The sequence below is a fragment of the Pseudopodoces humilis genome, chromosome 8 (assembly GCF_049639895.1).
Source record: "Pseudopodoces humilis isolate 2021_Gansu_Grassland_sample_001 chromosome 8, ASM4963989v1, whole genome shotgun sequence".
In the NCBI taxonomy this organism is placed as follows: domain Eukaryota; kingdom Metazoa; phylum Chordata; class Aves; order Passeriformes; family Paridae; genus Pseudopodoces; species Pseudopodoces humilis.
The window spans coordinates 16481041-16506202 of NC_142207.1; the positions used below are offsets into that span (position 1 = coordinate 16481041).

At 37.6% G+C, this 25162-nt stretch overlaps 1 protein-coding gene across 3 annotated transcripts in view; it reads left to right on the forward strand.

Moving 5' to 3' along the window:
- The first annotated feature begins 352 nt into the window (after positions 1 to 352).
- The window catches only part of TANK (TRAF family member associated NFKB activator), a 28875-nt gene continuing 4065 nt past the window's right edge, over positions 353 to 25162 (forward strand). For 2 of the 3 annotated variants that reach the window (XM_005519733.3, XM_088059220.1), the window contains exons 1-8: positions 353 to 455; positions 5364 to 5510; positions 8581 to 8689; positions 9536 to 9648; positions 16730 to 16909; positions 18196 to 18266; positions 20369 to 20487; positions 22211 to 22791. In XM_005519733.3, coding sequence (XP_005519790.1) covers positions 5412 to 5510; positions 8581 to 8689; positions 9536 to 9648; positions 16730 to 16909; positions 18196 to 18266; positions 20369 to 20487; positions 22211 to 22791 — 1272 coding nt within the window. In that variant the 5' untranslated portion in view covers positions 353 to 455; positions 5364 to 5411. The remainder of the gene's footprint in view (positions 456 to 5363; positions 5511 to 8580; positions 8690 to 9535; positions 9649 to 16729; positions 16910 to 18195; positions 18267 to 20368; positions 20488 to 22210; positions 22792 to 25162) is intronic. The other variant, XM_014249639.2, reaches the window with a different exon arrangement.

Genomic DNA, 25162 nt, shown 5'->3' on the forward strand with positions numbered 1-25162 from the left:
CTGCATGAAGGTAACGCAGGCGGGGAAATGCCTCCGTAGTAACCTACAACAGACCCTTCAGAGAGAAACTACCCCAAGCATGAAAAGTATAGTACTGGTGTTAGTGTATAACTTTTGTTATTTACAAATCACTCAAAGTCATGGAAAGAGAAATAGGAAAGGGCTGTGGAAGTCGGGAGCAGCACAGAGGCTGCTCGAGGGGTCTTTTGCAGCCAGGCAGAAGAGGCACAGCCCGACAGCCGGAGGCGAGCGGACAGGCTCCCATCCTTGCGCGAACACGCCGGCTCCGGCGGGCGCTGCCTTGCCCTGCCCCGACCCGGGCCCGGCGCGGGCAGCGCCCCGTCACAGGGCGGGGAGAGGCACAGCAGGAAGTCGGTTCTGGTTCCTGGGTTAAGGCGCCCAGGCAGCAGCGAGCGCCCTGTGCCGGGAGCGGCCGCGGGCTCCGTGAGGCGCTCGTAAGTCTGAGTCGCTTTGGAAACCACGCGCTCCTCGTTCTCCCGGGAGCGGCGGGGCCCGGCCCGGGACCGGAGAGCGGCCCGGGGGATGCCGAGCCGGGGGCTCCCGGGCCGCGCTTCCGCCCCCCGCTCCCGGGGTTGACGCTTCCCCCTCGGCGCCTCTCGGCCCGGCTCGGGAGCGGGGCCGGGGCGCTTCGTTGGCGTGCGGAGGCGCTCCGGGAGCGGGCAATGGGGGACGGGGTCATCGGGCTCGCTGCCGGGAGGCGGTGGCCCGGGCGGGCGAGCGCAGGAGCAGGAAGAGGCGCTGCCCCCGCGGGCAGCGGCAGCGCGGGGAGCGAACCCCAGCGCGCCGGGAATCACCGTCCCGAGCCCTGAACGCACAGAGGCTGCCCAGCTCTACCGCTGGTGCGCCGTCAGGGGCTCCTGCAGTGTTAACGACGCATCCTGCCCTCGGGCAAAGCAGGAATTGTGTCTACTCAGAACAAAATAAGGGAAAAACAAAACACAAAAATGTTCAATGAGCTCTCAGTCTCTCACAAACTATTACCTCCACAGGCTTCCAGTTCCCAAGATGATGGCAGTATAATTTACAAAATATAGCAATCGAAAAATCTGTTTTGAAAGCAGAAATATGTAGAGAAGTACTTGTGGTTGGATAGCACCTGTGTTCTCATCTCTCGTGAAACTATGAGAGGCAGGAAAGTGTATTATGAATTAATGTGCATATACACATGATTAGCTAAAACCTTTCATAATATAAGGTGGTTTTTGAGGCAATATGAAAACTAGTAAGGAAACTAGTGAGCTGTGGAGCTGGGATTGCAGCTGAAATATGTTGCTAATCTGTGTTGGAGCTTTTTTAGCATTTGACTAAGAAAATGCATATTACTATTTATTTTTTTCCCACCACCTATTCAACAAAATGTTTCTGTTTTGAAGCAAATTATTTTAAGACAATCTGGAGATTTCAATTGGTGTGTTTACTTAGAAGTTTGTCTTGCAACATTAGCTATACCCAGTGGTTATCCAGTGTACAAGTCTTGAGTCAAATATGAAATTCCAGTTGTCATTGCCATAGCTCCAGCAGCATAGCACTCACAGGTATTCACGCTTGCAGGACAACCTCTGTAACTAATCTCTTCCTCTAGTTCTGTCCCTGTTAGAATAGATGCAGCATTTTGTAGTGCTGCATCTCTGCTGACTACATATTGCTGTTAATGATTGTGAAAGTCTTTAGGATCTAATGATGTTACATCCAGAATGTAAATTGCTAAAGATCAGGATTGTCAGCTTTGAGCTGAATTATGTTCCAGCTGCCGTTTGGATACAGCATAACTAATCATAACTGATTAAAATAGCAGGGATATTTGGGTTGGGGTTTTTTGGTTTGTTGGTTTCGGGGGGGTTTTTTTAGGGCTGTTGGGAGGGAGTTTTTCCCTCCTCATTGGATTCAGAGAGAAGGGTAAATGACAAGGAACAGTTGGCAAATTCCCTGATAAATATTGATGCCTATGGAGGAGAAGCAGGAAAATGAGCCAGTTTTTCTAACTGCAAGGAGTTCTGGATATGAGACAGATAACATAAGAAGCAGTTATTTATTCCAGCAGCAGGCAACCCGGGGTGTGACTACAGAGTAGTTTAATCCAATCTAAATCTAGACTGCGGCAGTCCTGCCCACGGCTAGTCGCATGTTCCCACTGCCTCCTTGTGCTGGTAATAGTGCTCCAGCAGCCTTGCAGAGAGCTAGCTCCAGTTTTAATTTCGAGGTTGGTTTTTTTAGGGGGTTTGTTGTTGCTTTTTTGAGGAAGTAGGGAGCTACTTCGGCATTCTCAACTTGTAGCATAGAAGTACTTATAGTGGTACCAGTAAGCAGCAAAAATGTAAGGCCAGAGATGGGGGAAGGCTAGCCTATCCTTCTCAGTGGCAGTGCAGACTTGTGACACTGTTACGTAACTGTGACTTCATGTTACACTTTAAAGGCAGTGCTGCTGTTGAGCACAGGTATTCTGTCTGCTGCTTGTGGATTTCTGTCCCTGTGCAGGCTTCCTTGTGTTATCATGCCATTTGAAGTGGTCTGTGGATCTGACCTGCATTAAAACTAAGGCACCAAAAATACATTTCATATTTCGTTTTAAACTGGATTGGTTTGCTGGTACGGTTTACAGAAAGGTTGCTTGTGCTGGAAGAAAGGGAAGGGTAAGGTTGAAGAAGAATGTCTAAGGTATGAGGTGAAGACAGGACCAATTCTTCTAGTTACAGTGCCATCTTAAAGTGTCACTAGCAATGACTTTCACTGACCTTTTCTTATTGCATTTGAAAGTTTAGGGAGCTACCAGTGAGTTATTTTTCCATACCAAGTAGAAAATCAGGCACTGTTCTACAGTTCTGCCTGTTGTATCAATTACTTTTGATACCATCAGTCCAGATGACAGCAGCACTCTATATTAATGTTCCCAGTCACGATGAATGACTAAAAGGCTGGAAATTAGGTAGAAGTTTTAAATACTGATGTTCAAATGGAGGTTTGAGTTTGCATGAATGAATTAAAACCTTCATTTTCTGTGAACTGTGAGTCACATGAAGCTGAGCCCTATTCTCTCCATTAGAAGCTGAACGTAATTTCTTAAATCCCATTGCACTCATTTTTTAAGTTCTCTCTTATATGTACAGGACATGCCATTTACTAGGTAAGTTGTTAACAGTGGAGGATTTCAGAAGAGTACAAAATCAATACTGATGCAAGCTTTGCAAGCTTTTAAAGATTGTGAGAACACACTTTCAGTCACTTTCAGCTATAACAATGCCCTCTGCAGTTTAGCACCTGTCCCTAAAGGCAGATATAATATCTGATTTTATTCATTGAACTACACAGAACAGTCCTTAATTTGAAAAGGAAGGAAAGCTTACCCATTTAGTTAAAGGTGTGCCCCAGATATGAGCATGAATATTCTGTTTAGTGAAGGGATACTGTTTGGGAGAGGAAGAAGGTGGATGAAGTAGCCTGTGTTACTAACAATGCTTTGAGACATGAGTATGAACAGTTAGAGATTATAAACTACTGAACTGGTGTTTAGGAAAACAAAACAAGTCAAAACAAACAAAGCCTTCCATGTGAAACAATGTAGGCCTTTTATGCAAAACTTGTAAACCTGGATTTCAGTAACATTTTTTACATCAAAGAATCCCTAAAAAATTCCAAGTTATTAAAGAATTTGTTCACTTTGCTGCTATTAAACTACAGCATTCCAGAGGTGAGATAGAATTGCTTTTCCTGTAGGAACATATCAGTAAAATAAAATTTGCAGGACAGAAAAGTGTGATGTCCATACAATATTCTGCTGAACCTTCTAGAAAAGTAAGATCGCATTTCTGTATTCGAACTCTATGATAGGGAAGATATTCAAAAGCAAGGAAAGATGAACAAAATCTTCAAGCTGCAATCTTCAAAATTTTGAGCAGTGTACAAGGCAAGTTACCCTCATTCTCTTCTTGCTGGCTTATCCTCATGTGACTTTCTTCAGTAGTATTTGTGGTTTATGCATAATTCCAGGAGACAGTGAGAGGTGATAGTAGCAGTCCAGACTGCTTTAAATACCAGGAGAGATGAAATTGCTATTTATTTTTTTTTCTTAATGATGCTTTCTTTTTTGGGGGGGGGCATGGGGTGGGGGGTTGAGACTTCACTAACTTGTTCTCTACTGTACTTGTATGATGCTAAATTTTGGTATTAAAATTAGTATAATTTATTACTATAGAAGCAAACTACCTGTGTTTGCAAAGATCTTGAACTTGGAGTCTGACTTTTAATAATGTTCTAGTCTTATGTGTCAAAGTTCATGAGCTGTAGTTTTGGGAGTTGTTACTGAAATTGTACACAGTGTAAAAAGTTCTTAATATTGTGTGAAAAGGTCCAAGTCTCAATAATTCATACTGGTTGGTGTCACTGATATTTAGATGAAAGATATTTTAACTCTACCTTAGGGTAGTTTATGTTAACATTTTCAATTTGACACAGAATAGGATACGTTTGTGTGACCTAGTTGAGTTTTTATCTTTTTATTTCTTAATGCTGTTGGGAAAGATGTGTGCTAATGTCTTTACGAACAATTCCATGGATATGGGTGTTAAGGTCTTTGAAATAGATCTTACTGTCTTTACCAACTTTAAGAAGCAGGTTTGTTGCAGAGCCCAGACAGTTTGACTCCTGAAACAGACAAATGGGTCCTTACAAGCCTGAATTTCTGAACTTTGGGGTAAAATGACAGGTTCAAGGGGGGATATGTGGTAGGCAGCTCGGGAAGATTGCACCTTCCTAGTACCTCAGCCAGCAGAAAAGGGAAGAGGGCAATGTGTGGCCAGGAGTTCAGGATAAAAGGAGGTTGTGTTGCCAAAATCAAGAGACAGAAAAAACCCCACATTCCCCAGTGGAGTCTCTTCCTCCCTTTATTCAAATAAAGTTGCAGGATTGCTCTGTTTCTGGACGTTGGCTTTTCATAGCACAATGCTAAAAGCTGAGTTTAGCTTTGGTTATTAATGCTGTCTTTTTCTCACAATTATGCAAATGTTAAAATTTTGGTGATGACATAAAATCAGGTAACTGATAATCTGCACCAATTTTAAGTCTCAGTCATAAACACTGTAACTACAGATACATTTATACATTCTATACATCCAGAATTTGATTCAGAGTTAAGGTACTTTTGTTTGTCTTTTGTTTAAACCTATCCATGAACATAAAATTAAACACTGGGGTGATCAGAACTATAATTCAAGCTATGCTGTTAATGGTCAGACATACTGCACATATCAGTTGAATACAACAGTGGTATAAGTCATGCTTATATATGATTTTAGTTACATAATACTGTTTCTTAGTGTTCTTTCTTTTTCTTTCTGATTACTTTTCAGGTCTGTTAACTTGACCATCTTTCCAGGGATGAAACAACATTGGGAATTATGGACAAAAACATTGGAGAGCAGCTTAACAGAGCTTATGAAGCCTTTCGACAAGCATGCATGGAGAGGGACCATGCTGTGAAAGAACTCCAGCAAAAAGTAGGTGTTGGATTCTGAATTCTATCTTTAAAGCCATCCTTCCCATGAAGGATGGTAGTACATGTAGATACCAGTTTCACTTTAGCTATGCACACTTTAGTGCATCTGTTAAAGTTGGAAATTGCCATTATGAAACCATGCCAGTACATTGCAAAGTAACTCATTAGGCTTTGAATTTAGTAGGTGGGATTCTGGTTTTTGACCTTGGATTTTTTTGTATTTTTTATTAGTTTTAAAGGTTGGAAAAGTGTTGTCTGTTTTGGAGGATTAATGAAATCTTCTAATGTAAAGACAGCAAAGATGTACATAAAATTTACCTAACTTTAATGAAGTACTTGTTGGAATTTAATTTGCATTCTTAAAAATATAAATAACTTAAATTAAACCAGTTTTTGTGACAAATGAATCTGAAAGTTGTTAGAATAAGTATCCCTCTTTTAAAAATAATAATCTGTACATTTATTCTTTAATGAAGTAACAGATATTTTCTGGAGGCATTCTGACCAATAAGAAGCGCCTCTGAAGTTTTAGTTAATCTGTTGCAGAAAACATTAGCTCAGTCAAAACTCCTCTAGAACTTCTCAAGTAGGACAGCATATTTCAAAGCTATCAGGTTTGGGCTTTGTCACAGTCAATTTATCATGCATATTCTGCCCAGCAATGGAACCTGTGTAACAGAAAGGCTTGAATGTTTTCGTTGCTACAAGACTTTCTGATACTCAGTAGAACTGGTAGGCTGGGACTTTGTTCAGGGGCCAATGAACCGTAATCCATGTAATGGACTAGTCGTGGAGCAGTAGTAGAATTGGAAGCAGGGAAGGATATAATAGAGAATATTTGGATATCTGGGTCCAATCTTGCCATCTCCCTGCATGGCAAAATAAACTAGCCAAGGCATCACAGAACACATTCCAAGTCAGTCATGTGTGCAATCATCCACTGTGCAGTCTGTCTCTATTCATAGTCTTGCAGCAGTGCTGGTGTAAATCTGTAGAGGTTTCTATACATAACAAGCATAAGTAGTGTGATTTTTGTGCTGAAATTGCAGCTAATTAACAAAAGGCAAGAGATTTTAGAATGTCTAGGGTTCTTTTAAATTGTCTCTTAGGATGAACTATTAGCTATTTGAAGGAAAGACTGTTAATACTCCTGAATCATCTAAAAGTACATAAAAGAATCTTCTGACCAAGAAACAAGGCATTGAGTATAAGATGAGATAGTCCTTCTAAGGTCTATGCAAGAAAGCCAGAGAAGTGTGAGGTCATCAGTACTAAGTGAACTAATTGCTTGCAAGATTGCTCTCTACATTTTCACTGGTTCCTAAATTAAAAATTTAAAGCCTTTGATAAAAGATTACTACCAGTTTAAATCTTTGTCATAATCAAACTTTCAATAGTTGAATTTTATGATTCCAAAAGAGGACAAAAGTATTTTTTTCAGGAGTTGATATTAAAATTACTTTGGTTTTATTTGTGTTGCTTTTTTTTAACCAAACTCCTGTTTTTTGAATGACCTTTGTACAGTGCTTTACTCTAGTACCTTCCTCTGTTCATTGTGTGGCTTCCACACACTGTTGGATTGTCCACCATGCTGTTGTTAACAGTTTACTACTTAAGTTACCGATAGGCCACTTGTTTTGCCAGTCTCTAGAGCTGGGAGCCATGTCAAGCACACAGAAGCCAGAGTCATCTCGGCCAGATGGTGTTTGATACAGATGGATGGTTGGTTGTCATGCAGATCTTCTAGTTGGTAACTTGTTGCTGCCATCTGACTCAAGGAATAATTTGTGCACACTGGCTGTCAAAAGCATCTTCTCTTCTGTCTGTTTTAGCTGTCATGTCTGTGCTCTGTACAGAAGTGTTGACAAGACATTGCTGTTGTACATTTTCAATTTGGTTCTCAGTGATTTTTCTGCTTCATGAGGTCTCTTATAGCTGCTGGAGTGTACTGCTCTTTGATCACTTTTTTTTTTTTTTTTTTTTTTTCAAAAAGACACAACAGAAAATCCTCTCATAGTACAACTACTACCTGGCCTTTTAAAATCAATTTTGCTTGTAGATTTTTTTCCTGCCTGCTTTTTAGACAAACACAGCGGACAGTAGCAGGGTATAGAATTTAAACATGGCTGAGATTTGAGAATTAGATAGCACTATGTATAAACTATGAATAGAAGTGAAAACAATAAACAATGCTAAGTCCTGTCCCAGATGGTGACAGGTGGTAACCTGTTCAGTAACAGACACATTCCTAATTTCAGAAAAATTCAGTGCTTTCCTGAAAGTTTTCTTCTTGGGATTTCACAAGTTTTCTTGCTTGTTTTTAGCACTGATGTAACTGCAGCATTAGGCATGTGCTAATGAAACAATAGTTTTGAATATTAGCATCTTCCTGCCATTCATTCCATTAATGGACTGTCTAGCAAAATTTATAGTTTGATGAAATACAAGCAGTAGTATTAGAGGAGTCTGTGTGGCCTGTTTGCAGTATGAGTTGTAGTATTGGAGACAAAGCATGGGGCTTTTTGCTTACCTTCCTCCCCAGCCCCATTATGTAAATTACAAAAACTAGTCCACTGCATTCAAAGAAACATACAAAACTGTTCATAGGCAGTCAAAATGGTTTGCAGAGTATCTCTTGTATGGAATTAACAATGTTGTTGCTTTCCATTTAAAAACTATCTTTTTAAAAGTCAATTTTTATATAATTTGTTAGAAAATATGGTGGGAAAATTACTGTTTTCTATAGATTAACTAGCTGACAAGCATTCTGAAGGATACTAAAATTTTAATTTAAGCCTGATGTATTCTACATCTGTAAGTGAAGAATCCTAACTTAAAAGTTACCCTTTACAACTGCCACAGCTGAAAGAGTTAGTAAAACTCAGGGGTTATTTCCTATAATACCTTTTCTAATCAGTACAGCCCCAAGAAGATGGACTTGCCAAAGGTTTTTACACAGAGGACCACAACTATAGTTATCTTTAAAAATCAGAACTGCCTTTTACATGCCAAATAGGAGACCCCTAGTCAAAACAGAATTAAGATTAATGCTAATTAAATTATATTTGCAGACAGAAAACTACATGCAGCAAATACGTGAACAGCAGGAAAAGATAGAGCTTCAAAACAGCATTATTGCAAAACTGAAATCACAGTTGGCTGCTCTGAATGCTAATAGAGGTATGTACTCCAGTTTGCACATTATTGCTTTTTATGCTGTGTTGCACTGATGAATAGTTCTGACTTTGTTGCTTCAGTTTTTACAATATACATATTTCAAATGAGTATCATACTTTCCTGTGAATGTGAGAGTTAACACAAATGTGCCGTTTCAAGATCTATTTATAAAATTCAACACTTCTGGGGTCTCTCTTTATCCTCTTCAAGAAATGGTGAGATTTTCTATAGAGGTAGAATCTGCTTACACTGGAGCCAATAGAAGTTATGAAAATATGGGTTCAAATCATTCACTACAATTGTTTTTTTAAATTGTTGCATAATTATTTTATACTTACCTGTTAGTAAGTTTATCTCAGGTTTTTCTAGATGTGAGTGCTATGATTATATGTCTTTTATGTAAGATGAGTCTTGTGATGCTAATTTTATTGCATAACCAGAACTTTATAGGCAGGTAATTCTCTTTCAAATCAAATAGTCATTGATGGATAATTTTTCACTGTTTGACTGTATTACACAAATAAGAGAAAAGAGTCAAAGTAACCATGTGTTAATCTGCCATGCTCATTAAATATTTATTCACACTAGCCTAACACTCCTGGTTTTCATAAATACTAGCAAAGTGGCTGACTTTTATTTTTAAGAGTACATGTACATTTCTTTATTGCCGATTTAGTCTTGCATTGTCTCTAAGCACAGAATTTAGCTTCTCGTGCTTGTTTAATATGAAGGCTTACTCAGAAAATATAAAGAAGTTAATATAAGTCTAGCTTCTTTTAATTTTGCTTATACTTAGAAGCTGACTGTGAAAAATGCAGCGATAGTCAGTTGCTTTTTTTTTCATTTAAGGCAATGCGCATCCTTACATTCTGATGCATGAAGACGTTGAAACATCCAACTTACCTTTCAGCCAGCTCTCTGAAAAACTGAACATAGCAAAGCAAAGAGAAAAATTCCTAAAGGTATGTCATCTGCAGTAAGTTCACTTTTGTGCTGTGATTATACTATGAGAACCTATATACTATGAGAACTTATTAAAAGATAAGTGAGATTTTTAGTGGTGCCTTTGGACTGCACATGAAGTGCGTAAGTGTTGTGCCACTGCAGCATATCAGTGCAGTTCAGTTCACATTAGGTGAAGTAAGCATCATCTTTGGTCCTTCCCAGTGAAATCTCTGTTTGGCCATCAAGCTCTCTAGAACAGTTTTGATCATAAAGCAGGAACTTAGTTGCTTATTTGTTTCTTAACTTGCCAAAACCCAAAAAAGGGCTTTTTCTGTCTTACAAGAGCATTTCACATTGCAAAGAGTCTCTGTATTTTTACAAAAGATGGAGAATCTGCACTCAAAAAGTGATGGAGTGGGAAGTGAATGGTCCATTGCTCCAGAGATGCTGATTTGTTTGGGTTTTTTAAATAGCGAGTGTTAAGATGATGTCTCTTCTGCAGCCTATTGAGTGTAACCGGAATAAGAGTAAAGGAATACCTCAGAATAGCTGGGAAATGTCTTGAATGGATTTTACATATTGAGGAAAGACTGTGACAGATGCACAAAGTTGCATTGTTCTTATCGTAAATAATGTGGTTTCTGAGAACTGTCTTGTAACATAAAGTCTCTTATTTTGGAATGTGAATCTCCATAGCTCCATAGAAGAGACTTTCTAAGGGTTGTAAAAAGACCCTTGTGAGAAATCAGACATGAGAATTAAAACCAGTAAATTTCAGGATTTATTTCCTAAGCTACAAGCAAATTAATTTTGCTAAATTCAGAGAAACACATTTTTTATCAGAAATGTAATTCCATTACATCCAAAAAGAAATTTCATTGGATAACTGGTACTTGCTTAGTTATCCTGAAGGAATCTTCCATGAGACTAAGTCTTTGAAAAATTTTAAACATACTGTCAGCAAATATTTATGTACACTTCTTTTCTGTTTAAAAGTCTTTATATAATTTTTGTACACCAGAATCTGTAATTATAAAATGTCATTTCTTTCCTAATCTTTGCACTTACTTGGATTAAAACATAGCTGAAGGGTTAATTCTTTGATGGAACATCTTTGCATATTTTTGCAGTTTGCTTTTTATGCTGGATAAAAATTATATCTTAGGGTTGCACATGAAGATCTGACCAAGTCTAGTATTTCATACTCTTCTTTCTGAATGCTTACTAAAGAAAAATAGTTTTAAGCAACTTAGTCATATAATGAGTTAGGAATGAAATGAAGCTGTGTTACCTGCTTTTCTTATTGGTAAACACTGAAATAATGTCATCTCTACAAGAGATGATAGGCAATGTATGAGAAGCTGGAATCATTATTTCTGGGGCTACTTTCCTAATGGAATGTGGATTATTTTCTTTATCTGCATATTTGTTCTGTGTAGCCCGTTACTGCAGTTACCTCTCAGCAACAGGTATTTCATCTGGATATTGCTTCTTCTGTTCCATGAACAGAAATATTTCTGAAATACCTACATGCACAATCAACTATATAAGTCTGTCTGCATGGTGGTGCATTTAAACCCAGGCACATTGCTATTCAAATAAGGTCTTTTAGGAGGGGATGTGTAGAGTTGGGTTGACCTAGCCTATTCTATGTTCCTGTTACTGGGAAAAAGCATGGAGCTTGAGGAAAGTATGTTTGAGTGGACAAAGGCTGCCTTCTGCAGAGGCACGTGGATATATTTGCACCATCCTCCCAATGCAGGGAGGACCCTAATGTTTGCTACTGTGTCTAGTAGACTTGCAGTGATGTGGCAAGTGATACAAAAATGTCCAGATAGCACAGCAGAGGCACACACTTGTATAGATCTGGCTGTGTCTTGGCCATGCAATTATGGCTACGAGTGAAGATGTATAGCAGTGTCTCTGCACAAGTTATCATTTTATTGAATAAAAAAAAAAAACACAGAAAGCCAATGGAATTAATGCTTCAAGGGAAAATTGGACAACTCCATGGAAGAGACATCTGTTAAGAGTTAATAAATAGATAGAAACTATTACTAAGAAGATCTGGGAATTTATTAACAGATATATCATGAATGTCTCCTTTTTTTTCCCCAGATATCATATTTTGAGATCTCTTAAACTGAAAATCCACCATCCTGTCACTGACCCAGTATAGTTTTCTTGTATGTAATTCAATAAAGTATTGGCTTTTTCAGGTATTGAAATTTGGAAGTTTAAATATTCTATTTGAAAGCCTGTATTTTTCTGATCATATTCTATCCACATTTTTCTCTAAACCACATAAATTATTCCTACAACCACTGTCCTCTACAGTGTCCCTGAAGTCCAGTCTCTCCCATGGCAGAAGATGCTTGGGTTTATTTATACCTTTTGAAACTGAAATTTACTAAGTCCAGTGTGATTTTTCAGTCGACTGTATTCTGTCCCACTTAAGTTAATAGAAATCCTGAATTGATTGTAATAGGTGCATGATTACAGCTTAAATTTCAGAGGTTTAAAATGAGGGAGGAGCTATATTTTCTTTGTTTTCTAGTAGGTGGCAATACATGTGTATTTTATAAGCTGTTGTCAAGGTCTGTTGCCTGTGTGTCATAAAACACTTTAGGATTTTTTTTTTTTTGTTCACGTTTATCTTCACTGAAAGAGGTGAGTGGGCCAGATCAGCTTGGTGGTCAGTACCAAGCTATATACAAGATTACCAGGATTTTTCAGCCCTCTGCTTGAGAAGACCAAAGAGCCCTATATTGCTGCCTAGTTTTGAGATCCTGGCTAAACTTTGTTAAGTAGGAAGAATTGGGATCCAGCTACTGTCTCAGAGCCAAAGCTGTGCAGCAAACCAAAAACCATAGAGATGAGATGATGTCAAACTTCTACTTTTTAGTACAGTCAGACATCAGATCCTTGTGAACTCAATAAGACATGAAGCTAAAGTCAATTCCTGTGACAAGAAAACATGCTAATGATCCCATTTTGCTGGTTCAAGAATTTCAGTATTAAACACTGGAATTTGTTCATCAAGAGTGTCTTATGCCATGAAAAGGAGGAGGAAACTGTGTGTCAGGAATGAATGCTGCAAATGTTATACAAACTCTTCATCATGCGATGAATGTCTAGCTCTTCTTTTTTTGTGCAGGACATAAGCAGAGGAATGGCAGGCATATAGTAGCCATCTTTACATTCTAAATTATGGGGCTAAAATTACTTATATAACTAAGAGCAGCTACTGCAGCTGTCTTGTGGAGTTCTGTGTTTCAGCCCATACCAACTTCGCTACTGTCACTTTGTTTCCTATTTTTATTATAGGCTGATAATATTGTGCATTTAGCTGTTCTTTGCTGGTGGTATGATACATGCAGTAGGATTAGCCCTAATATAAGCTATAAGAAATTCTGGTATTGATAGACTTTTCTTCTATTGTTTCATCTGTTTGGTCTATCTCTACCCAATAATAGAGAAGAGTTCATGGGAAAACTGTTAAAAGTCACAGTTAATATTCCTTGAGACCACTTACAGTTAATCAGTTGAATTGTGTTTTTCCTTGAAACTACCTGACAATTTGTTTGTTTTAGGAAGCCACTGAAACAAGCCATTGTAGCACAGTTCAGGGAAAAATAAAGGGACCTGCCTATGCTGCAGTACAGTCTGGGGGCTGACTGGCTGTGGAGCAGCTCTGCCGGAAAAGAGCTGGGATCTTGTTAGATCTTGAGCATGAGCCAGCAGTGTGTCCTGACAGAAAAGAAGGGCAACTGCTCCCTGTGTTATATTAACAGGAGCACAGCTAGCACACCCAGGGAAGTGAGTATCTCCCTCTATTCAGTGTTCACTGGACTGCATCTAGAATACTACATCAGGCTTAGAGACTTCCAGTACAGGAAAAACTGACAAACTACAATGAGTTCAGCAGAAGTAACTGAAGTAACTGGGGGCTGGAGTACATATCCCATGAGAAGATGCAGAAACTGCCCTTGTCCAGCCTGGAGAAGAGGTGGCTTCAGGGAAAGCTAATAGCATTCCAGTACCTACATTCAGGTTATCAGGTAGATGGAGACAGGCTCTTAATGATGATGCATGGCAGGAGGACAAGAGACAATGGGCAGATGAAACAGGAAAGGTTCAGGCTGAACATAGGGGAAAACATTACACCATGAGGACAGCCAGGCATGGGAAAAGGTTGCCCAGAGAGGTTGTGCAGTCTCCATCCTTAGGTAATTCAAGACGAAACTGAGTAACCTGATCAGACATTATAACTGACTCTGATTTGATAAGAAGCTAGAGAACCCTGGAAGTCCCTTCCAATGCTGGTTATCCTCTGATCCTATAAAGCCTCTGCAAAAAAAAAGATACTTATCTGTTCATAATACATATGTAACCACTTTGCTGGCAGCTAATACCAGCATGCTTAAAAGATCCATTGTGTTGCCAAGTACTTAACTGAGCAGGTATGACCTGTGTGATATATTTATAAAGTTTATAAAGCTTATGAAGTTTATCAAGCATTAGCTTTGTAGTCTTCAGCCAGTTTATAAGGGTTACCACATCATTGCAAACCACCAGGCACAGTATTGGAAACTCTTTAAGATCATCAAGCTATAAAGGGTTGTATTATTGAAAGATCCCAAAAGGTGTAATTGTTTCTCCAGTATTTTTCCTGGTACCCTGATGGTGCACAGGAATGATGATTTCCATCAGTATGTACTGATATGTCTTCACTGTAACATGTTGCACAGCTCTTCTTGTGTGGCTTTTTTCCCTACTTGCTTAAAACTTGTCCTCACTTCCTGCAGATGCAGGAGAAATGGAGAACTACTGGCCTTTACTGCAGTGCCTCCAGTTATCTGAAGGCCTTTGAAAGCCAACATGTGAATTGAAACTGTAATAGTCTCAAAGAGATAAATTATGCTGTATCACAGGCTCAGTGAGTTATTTTACTGTCCTTAAGATATAATTGCTCCTCAAGGGCAAGCGTTACCTTTGATGAAAACGTTTTCCTAGGTGTTTGGATTTCCAGCAAATAATGATGAAGGAAAACACAGGAGAAGCTGTATACCCTTACCTTATTTAAATGGGAAATTGAATTTTCTGACCTGTCAGAAATGAAAAGTGTAGAAGAGTTAGGATTAAGGAGTTTTGCTGGGATTGAAACATGCCAATTTTAGACAATGTTTGGAAGTCGCTGAGCAGAAGAGGCTTAATCTGGATCCTTAAGATACCACCCAAGTCTGGAGTTGCATTGAAGCTCTTACTGTAGATTTGCTATTCAAAGCTGTAATTGAGACTATAAACCAATGCCTTCAAAACTATTTTTCTGCAGGTTTTTCTTCTTTATCCAGCTAGTATAACTTTCTGAGGCTAAACACTTGTGTCAGCTGTATGTACATACATCCATGCTTAGCCAGCTGGTGTCTAGGTAAACCAATTCTGGACCTATCCCTGCATGGCTGTCTTTGTCTAGTAGGGTAGCCCCTACCTACCTTTCCTAATCTAAATGCACAACCTCACTCCATGTAAGTTCCATTTGAAAATAAAACAAAAGGTCTTGAAAAAGCACTTAGTTGCTTCTTTCCTCTGCATCTTACCCTACCTGTCTACAGACTATTTAAGTGCATTTCACTTACATTCCTCTTTAAGAGTTAACCCTTTGGGCATACTTCTCTTGGAGAGACAATCATGGGGCTTGGGGACACTTTTTGTTACACTTGATACAATTCCCTAAATTTCATAGAGATTTTCATAGCAGCAGTTTTTAACTGCAGGTTTTTCCTTGGAAACTTTTGCAGCTACTATCTTTGAGCATATTAAAAAAATGGTTGCTTATTTTCTTCTTTATTCCACAAAAATCCCACAAAGTTAAAAGTATCATTAATTACTAGATGGATCATCAAAGTGAGAACAGCCAGGGCATTTTATTTCACAAATCTTTACAGGACTGAAATATTTGCAAAACAATTCTGGTTACGCATAAAGATTGGAGGATGAGAGGAGAGCAGCCCTGCAGAAAGACATCTGCAGTTTGGATTGATGACAAGTTGACAGGAGTCAATAGTGTGTCATGGCAGCCAAAAGGGCCACCTGTGTCCTGGGGGGCATCAGACCCAGCATCACCAGCCAGGCAAGGGATGGGATTGTCCCGCTCTGCTCTGCACTGCTGTAGCCCCACCTCGAGCACTGTGTGCAGGTTTGGGTGCCACAAAAAGAACATCACACTATTACATCATGTCCAGAGGAGGGCGACCAAGATGATGAAAAGTTTTGAGGGCCAGCTTTAGGAGGAGCAGCTGAGGTCACTTGTTTGTTGAGCCTGGAAGAGAAGGCTCAGGGGTGACCTTATTGCAGTTGACAGCTCCCTCGAGGGCAGCAGTGGATGGGGAGGTGTTGCTCTCCTCTCCCTGGTGAGCAGCGACAGGACATGAGGCAACAGAATGAAGTCACATCAGGGGAAGTCCAGGTTGGACATTAGGAAAGGGCCTTTCACTGAGACAGTTGTCAGTCACTGGAACAGGCTCTCCAGGGAAGCTGTCATGGCACCGAGCCTCTCAGAATTCACAGTGTCTGGACAATGCTCTTAGTTCTGTGGTTTAGGTTTAGGTAGTCCTGTGAGGGGCAGGGAGTTGGACTTGATCCGTATGGGTCCCTTCCAATTGGAGATATTCTAGGATTCTGTGATTATGTTCTTGGGTTTGCTCAATTTGTGGAATTATCACCATATTCAAAATGGTATAAGATTGAAATTAACTAAATTCTATTTTATGTATTATATATGTAAAATATTATACATAAAATGTTAATGTAAATGATACAGCAAGTGAACCAAAAAAAATGTCTTTATTTTGTATAAACACTAGTATGACTTTCAGAAATTCAGAAGATACAGTTGTTTCAAGTAATCACCTATGATGAATTACAGCTATGTGTAGTGGTAGAAGGTCTTTACTATCAATTGAAAATTATTATTGTAATAAACAAGACTGACCCTTACCTATGATGCAAAACCTACATTTACCTTATTATAGACTGCTGAATACTGACATTCCACAATTTATTATTTTTACTGGTGTTTCTAAAATTATTTTTTAGGAACAGTTAGACAGTGAGAGCATGAAATTGAAGCAACTTGAGGACAAAAGCAATCAAAAGGAAAGGAAGCTTTTATCTATTATTTCCAATCAAGATGATAAAATAAGAAATCTGGAAAGCAAATTGCAAGAATTAAATGAAGCGCAAAAGGGTATACAGATGCCAACGTATAAAAGGGAGGTAAGATAAGAAACCAAGTAGAGATAAAATAAAAAAGACAAACATTTGTAAATTATTATTTCCTTCAAACATTAAATGTTTGGAATTCGTACTAATTATTCTAATAAACTTATTTTAAATTTCATCATTCTGTAATTACTAGGAAATTGTGAAATTACACAAAGCACATAGGATACAACATTAAATACATATTGGTTAGTTGGTATGTTAATTATTTTATGGTATGTCTCGAAAATTTTCATATTTGTGAAAACTCCAAATTAGCATTTCTGGTTTATAATTTTCAGTTGGAAGTTTTCACCAAAACTGAGTTGATTTTTTCATTTTTATGCCATCCTATTTTTGTTACAGAATAGCATCCGAGGTGCTATTCTGTCCTTGTGGGATAGCTAGAGTGTAGTGATTGATGTGAATCTAATCACATATTCAGATATTAGCTACCTAATTTAGAGTGAGCACAGGTAAGCGTAGGAGCACAGCAGCACAGAACTTGTTGCTATTAGACTTCCTAAGCATTGCTTAGCTTACTGGGGCAAGGAGTTGTATCCTGTGTTGCTGAGGGTAAGGCAGCTCAGATGCACCTACAGGAGCTGCAGCTGCACCTGTGAGACACACCTGTGGTTACAGGCAATGTATCAGCTTATACAGATTTCTAAGCTTACACATATTTGAAATCAGCTGATTTGGCAGGCGTGCTCAAGTCCGTGTCTGACTTGGAACACATATGAACTACCCAGGCCATCTGGTAATGTAGCTCTAGTGGAACTGAAGCTTAGTGACTGGTTATTATGAAAACTTCCCTTAATGCCTGGCAGATGTAAAACTATGTAATACTGGAGTGAACCACACGGTGGTAGTCAAAGTTAATAACTTATTTAAAAAACTGCTAGAACTCCTGACATATGAGCTTCCAATGTGTTCACTGAAATTTTCAGTGAAATTGATTTTTAAGAGGTAAAATATCTGGGTAACAAGCTTATACAAAAGACAGAATCTTACCTTATACCTGACTGAAAACGAATTACAATCAAGCAATATTCTTAGAACTAGTTCCCTTTCAAGGGAGTATGAGCAGAGAAATCCATAAATGAGTTAATAAGTTAACCTAAAAGGAACTAGGAATTTCATACAAACTGCTTTTGTCATTTTGACAATGCTTTGACAAAGCTTTTGACAAAGCTTTCAATGGGACTAGGTGAAGGACCCCATGACATTTTTACTCATATCAAGGTGAAGCGCAAAATTAATATGCTAATGTGCTCAATATTTTCATATTTTATTTCAAGGTGAAAAGTAAGAGAGTTGTTCCAGATAAGCCTGAATTATCTCTAGGGATCTCTGGTATTTCACCTGAAAGGTAAATACTTCTGCAGCATTTTTCAAATTTGCTTTTTGCTTTTCTGCAGTTAAGTAAGGCCAGCTATTGCCCTCTTTTCTATACAGTACTTTAAGAACTGGCTGGGAGGGGGAGCGTCAAAGGTCAAAGAGCTAATGCAGGAAGATAATAGAGCCAACAACTATGTGCAAACATAGCTGGGACTTTACAAGTATGGAGGGTTAAGCTGGGAGGGAGAAAGAGAGCTTCTTGGTTCAGCAGGAGATTAAACTCTGGGAAACAGCAGTGGATGTTAATGCTGGGGTTTGGATAAGTCCTAACTGCCTTGCATTAACTCTTCTGGACAGGAATGTACAGCCATTATGGATTAATTGATGGCAGCACAGCATAGGAGCCTGCTGTGCTGCCAGGAAGAGGTCTGATAGGCAGCATGAAGCAGCATGAATAATTCTTGGCCTGATCCATCCTAAATGAGATAGTTTGAAACCAAGTTTATCTGTAAGCTGAAGCTAGGAAGCCCCTGCTATGACTAAGGGGTCAAAAAGAGTAGATTTCCTCTTCTGCCAGTGATTTTGGAAAAATATTGACCAAAATCTTAGGTTTGCATTTCTCATAGGATTGGAAGTAATGTCATTTTTAACTTTGCTGGGGTCAAATGGAAGATTCTCTAAGGTGAGGTTAGCGGAGTATTAAGAGAAAGTATCAAATTCTTGCCTAGGCATCTGCTTTGAACCACTCCCATACACAGACTAGGTGAACCACATGGATCTTTAGTCTGGCTCAGTACTCTTTTATGATAAGAAAGAGAGGAAATTAAGACTGTAATATGAGAAAGACTTGTTTGTCTTTTTGATTTATATCTAAAAAATGAAAAACCTTTACCTGTCTTCTGTCTCCCTGCTCTCAAATAGCTTCCTTACTGTTTTCTTGGAAAGAGGTATGTGACTGGTAAGATTACTGGTAATCATACACCAGTGAGATTATGCTATCACAAATGTCTAAAATATTCAGACTGCTTCTTCTAATCATAGCTATATTTTAAAGTTCTGATTAGAAACTTAAAATTTGTTTATTTCTTCTTTATCAAAACATCTGGAAAATCATCAGAATGTGTTAACAGTATCAATTTTAAATACTTCTGTAGATTTTTTTTCAAATGAGATACAAATAGACATTTGTGTCTTCAAAAAGAGAAACATGACAGAAGCAGGAACACAGTCTGATTGCTATATGAATAAGCAATAAAAAAGGAAAACAATTCACTGGATTAAAAAAAATCCCTTTTGAGATCTTTTGATGTAAAGACGCAAAAGAGAACACTTCACTTTTTCATCTTTGAATTTCATTTTATAAAATCCATTATATTGTGCTTAAAAATATAAATTACTCAGCAAGTTTATCAGAATTTCACAGTGGAATTTTATAGATGCATCAGTAGCTAAAAAACAGTGCCTTTGGACAAATAAACTCACACCAGCATGAGCTATTTTTACCATTCTCAGTGCAGATAACTAAATATCTGATTCCCATATGATACTCTAGAAAAGATATAATACAATAAATCCCTCAGAATAAAAAGAAAAACCATATGATATTGTATGAAACCAGAGGGAATGAGTTCACAAACTCCTCCCCAAAATGCCAGATTGACAGAGAAGGAAAGAGCCATAACAAATGCTTTTGTGTTCCTTCTTCTGCAGTCTGAAGTGTACTGGCAACAACAAAAAACAATTAATTTTCACAGTGGCAGAATCTTATTTTCCCTAGAATTAAGGTGGAAACAGTACCACCCTTGGAAAAGGTAAACTCTTCCACAAAATACCTGAAAGACTGAAATAACTGAAAGGCTGCATTTTTGGGGGTGGTCCTTGCAGGGTCAGTTCCTATATCCAAATATAGATGTATGTGATATGACTAAACAACTCTTTGACAAAATTTCCTTTTCCTTTTTCTGCTTGCTTTTACTGAGGAGAATAAAAATATGTATACATATGTTGAGGAACAAGATATCCAAGAAAAGTAGCTTATACTATTGTTTTTCTCTGGTTTGTGCGTATGACTAGATTAAAGGTCACAACAAGCTGAATTTGTTGACTCTTTAATTTACAATTTTGATCTTCCAGAGAGAATCTGGAGACTATTTTCCAGGACATGAAAGAAGAGTGTCACCGAATATGTATGCTAGCCAGAGAACAAACAGACCAACTGAGTATATTTAAGATAAAGCCAGAACCTGAAACTGGTAATATCATACTTAAGCTCTTATTGTGATTCAACTGTTTGAAAGCTTTGCTTTATATTTGAAAATACTGCAAATTACACATACATAGAAGTACTTCCACTGTTTACCATCTGCCTTTTTCAAGTCTGTTCACATGGTGCTCAGTATTTCACCAAGAAAACGCACCGCCAGTTTTGGCATTCTATGACGAATGCTCCAAATCACATGCTATAAAAGACAGTCATCACATCAATGGCTCTTGTAATTGTTTTGTCCCTTGGAGTGAGAGGCAGGCACTTACTACATGTGATATCCCATCATACTGTGTGAATGACAGCACTTGCTTGCTTTTAATTTAGCTGTCAGTTCAAAAGATGTCTGCTATGAATGCCTCTAGCCCCATATCTGTTAGAGGAAAACTGCAGGACTGAGGAGACTCAGAGGACTTATTTTTTAGACTTCCTTGTGCAGACTTTTAAATACTGTTTTCTTATATGGGACAAAAGCTTAATCCAACACTTCCTGAAAGAAAGGGAAGGCTTGATTTTTGTTGAGACTGTGAGAGATCCTGAATGTCCAGTTCTCCTAATGCTTACCTTTAATACAATATAAGCTACTATGGGTATTCTCTACTAACTTTTCTTAACAGTATGATCAGACTCTTAAGTGATTTTGATAAACACCTGCCAAATGCACACAATTTAAGTGAAAGATGCTGATTTAAGCACTTGATTTTAATTTAGGTCATCCATTACTGAAGTTTTGTTACATGAAGTGCTGACATATATGTTGTTGCTTCAAATTGCTCTGTCTGAACTGTATTGTAATAGTCTGATTGTATGCTAATAATTTCATTATTTGGGGGTGGGAACTAGGAAGTGTGTTTGGCAACTTACTTCACAAGAATGGTTTTGATTTCCCAACAAAGTGCCTAACTCGTCTGTATGAAAAGCCATACATGATGTAAGCCATATAGATGATAAAAGAGGTGCTTAAGTCAATGGTGTATAAAGGTGTACATGACAAAAGCTATCTAGATTTAACATTTGATTTGTTACTTCTGTGTTCCACTGTCAGAAGGCTGCTGTACAATCAGTTTTTACTAAAGTTATTCTAAACTAAAGTTAGTTATTTCTATAGTTATATCTAAGTTATTCTATACTAAAGTTACTCCTGGAAAGGAGTAACCATTACCATTTTTATTAATATAATGCCAAAAATTAAGGGTAAATTCTCCAAACAAAGGGAAAACATGATCCCATTTCTGAATAGTTACTCAGTTTAAATATTTAACTAATTTGGAAACCAGTGGGAGTTGGGTACCTGAATACCTTCTAAAATTGTGCTCATGGTGCCTAGCATGTTCTTGGCACTGCGTGAAATGGTTTGGGTTCCAGCTTCTATTTCTGCCAGAACACTTCAGTAAATATGCAAGTATGTGTTAAGAGTATGGGACAACATAATTTTCAATAAAATGAAAATGTTTATAGCCAGAAATCAAAGAGAAATATAATTACTGGAAGAGAGTATTTCCTTTTTTTCTGTTCTGATAGTTTTTGTGTCAGAAGTAATGTTTGTGAAAGAGAACTACTCAAATCTCATCTGATCTCAATCTGATTTTAAAGAGAAAATAAACAGTTGAAAAAGCAGGGAAGGAAGACAAAAAAAAAATACCCCAGCACCACATTTTTAATAACTATATTTCAATGGACTATTTAATATTTTCTTCATTCTTTCTTCACAGAAATACAGTTTTCCATGCCGATACAGTGCACTGATAAAACTGATGAACAAGCAGAAGAGCTTTTTAAGCCTCGGGTTATAGAGGATATAAATAGAGGTGCATCATGCATCACATCTATCACACCAAGAGGAGTGGGCCAAGATGAGGACAACAACTCTGTAGAATCACTTTCTAAATTTAATGTCAAGTTTCCACCTACAGACAATGACTCTGCTTTCTTGCAGAGCACTCAGGAAAAACCAACAGTTCCTTGTACTGGTATATCTGAAAACATGCTTCAAGATCATCATTTTAACCTGGAGCACAGAGACCGTGCTGTTAACCTCAGTAAATTGGAACCTAACTCATTTGAAGCTCATGGCATTGATCTCATGACCTCAGCTTTACAAAGCTTGACTACTGTTGACAAAACAAACCCCTCAGATCATGCAAAGATGCCCATAGAAAAGATCTGTGACAAACCAGGTTTAAAAACAACAGACAGTGGTTTCACATTTGTACCTAAGCACACAATCCAGGGTGTACCTGAAGTAATTTTTTCTTTAGAAGCTGCTGGAACAACTGTCAGAGGTCCTCATCAGGTATCTTTCTATAAATATTCTACATTTCAAAAAACTGTAATGATTCAGACACACATTTTGCAAAGATCTTTGAGACTAGATTAATATATTCTCTAAGAAACCTCATCAGTCTTTTTTTAAGACAACCTCTCTTGTCATTTCTTCTTCCTAATACTGCAGAATGTGTTCAAGATGCTTTTCCAGTAAAAAGTCGGGAATATAAGCAGACATAAGCCCTAGATGCTTTTACAAATTTCAGTTCATTTAGATATTAATTGCTTCCATATCTATTTCAAAGCTGTCATTAGTCCTAAATTGTCCCCTAGATTGCTTTCTTTCTACCCTTGATCTCAGTCGTATAGGGCACACATTTGTTTTAATTGTTTTTCATGTACAGCAGAGAATAGGAAAAATTAACCAATTAAAAAGCTAAACAGATAAATACTTCCACTATGAAAAAAGTAGCTTTTTGTCTCAGTCTGAGGTAGCAACCCTCTTCCTCTGCTCTAAGAAACTTAAATTTTTGTCATTGTAGGAAAAAAAAACATAATTATTATTTTGAAAGGAAGAAAGTTTGCTAAAATACTCTTTCTTAGGTTTATGTATGTAATTTGGGCTTAAATTTCAGTTATAGCCTGAAGTCCATGGAAAACAAGTCCCAGTAGCTGTAATGCAGAAAAATGCATTGGCATGTTCTGACACTCATGTCTTTGAATACTTTGCTTCTTTTGTGTAACATCCTGTCTCAGCTGAAAGCTGGCAAAATTATGGAGCTTTATAGATTGACTTTGTGTTTTTTTTATTTCTGTGTTTTTTCTGGTACCTTGTGAAATGACAGATTCTCAAGAATAAGCAAATATGATAATTAGGAACTCTCGTGAGGGTGGAATTTTTACTATTTACATGGATGAAGTTTTATGTTCTTTCTTAATGGCAAGGTACATGCAGCAGAAGAGCTTTACTTCTCCATTTGGTCACTGCATGACCTGAAAAACCAGCATTTGGAAAGTGTTGAAGGACATGATAGCTTTGATGTTTTCTTCTCCAGAAATTTACCCAGTCTTGTTTAATTTTCTATTGCAAACCACTTTTGAATGAAAATTTTAAAGTATTGAAAGATTGCTGCTATAAGCTTGATTTTTTTCAAAAGCTATTTTAGATATCTATTTGTAATGTAGGAGACCTCAATTCTTTACCAACTTACTAATTACAGTTTTTATTGTATTTTTCATTGGGTCCTCAGTTAAAGTTGTGACTAAGTTAAACAAATTAAGACATTTATTTTACTGCTAGTAGAATTCCTGTGGAACTTCAAAGAAATCACTCCATTTATTGTTACTATCCTCCTTTTCTGTATTCCCTCTTCAGCCTATTCTTTTACTAGTTAGTCTGTGTATTCATTTTTCAATAGATGGCACCCTGCATTGTACATTACAGCAAGTGAAACAGCTGGTATGTGGTTATAAATTGGTAGGGGAGTATGCAGATTAAAAAGCACAGAACTGTGGTTGAATAGCAGTTGAATAGCAGTAAATCTTTGACCATTGGTATTTCTGCAAAATAAGGAAATTAATTTGGACCCAGCAATTAAAATGTGAATGATTTGTTTTGTGGAGAAAAATGCACTAAGGCTAGCACTCAGAGAAAAAGGTAATGGTGAATTGTTTAGTATTTGAAAGTCATACATACAATAGTACTGTATTGATTAAAATGTTATTTCTTATCCAGAAGTTTGTTTGAAACGAGCCCGTATTACTTTAGAATCCATTAAATGTACATCTGTGTATATCAGTATATTTAAATATTCATCACCTTTATTCAGCTGTTTCCAAAATACATTTTTAAGTATTTTTCTCAATTAATTTGACTCAGCTCTAGTTTTTTCTGACTGTAAATTGTGCTAAAGATTTGGTCACAGATAATATATATGTAGATTAAAATAGTATTTTTTTTTTAAGTTACTTATATACGTGCCCTTTTCACTGTGTTGACCTTAGCAAAAATTATGCATAAACTTGTTCGTAGTATTTTTGCCACCTTTCTAGGGGGAGGTTATGCTGCTTACAGCTTCTATCATCCTTTCCAAAAATGAAGGAAAAGCCAAAAAGGAGAGAATTATATACCTCTTTTTTTTTTCCTAGTGTAGATAAAACTTTCAAGTATTTACTACATATGTTAACTTATAAAATGGAAAACCCCATAAATGCAATAGATTTGGCAACAGCAAGTTCTTGGAACTGCTCTCAGTTGGTGTAATAAATTTAGCTCTTTCCTTCTATGTGGATACTAAATCTAAAAACTCAGTACTGTTTTCTTAGAATGTAACTTTAAAAAAAAAAAAAAACGTGACTGAAAAGAGCAGTAGATTAAAATAAACATGGATATTAGTGAA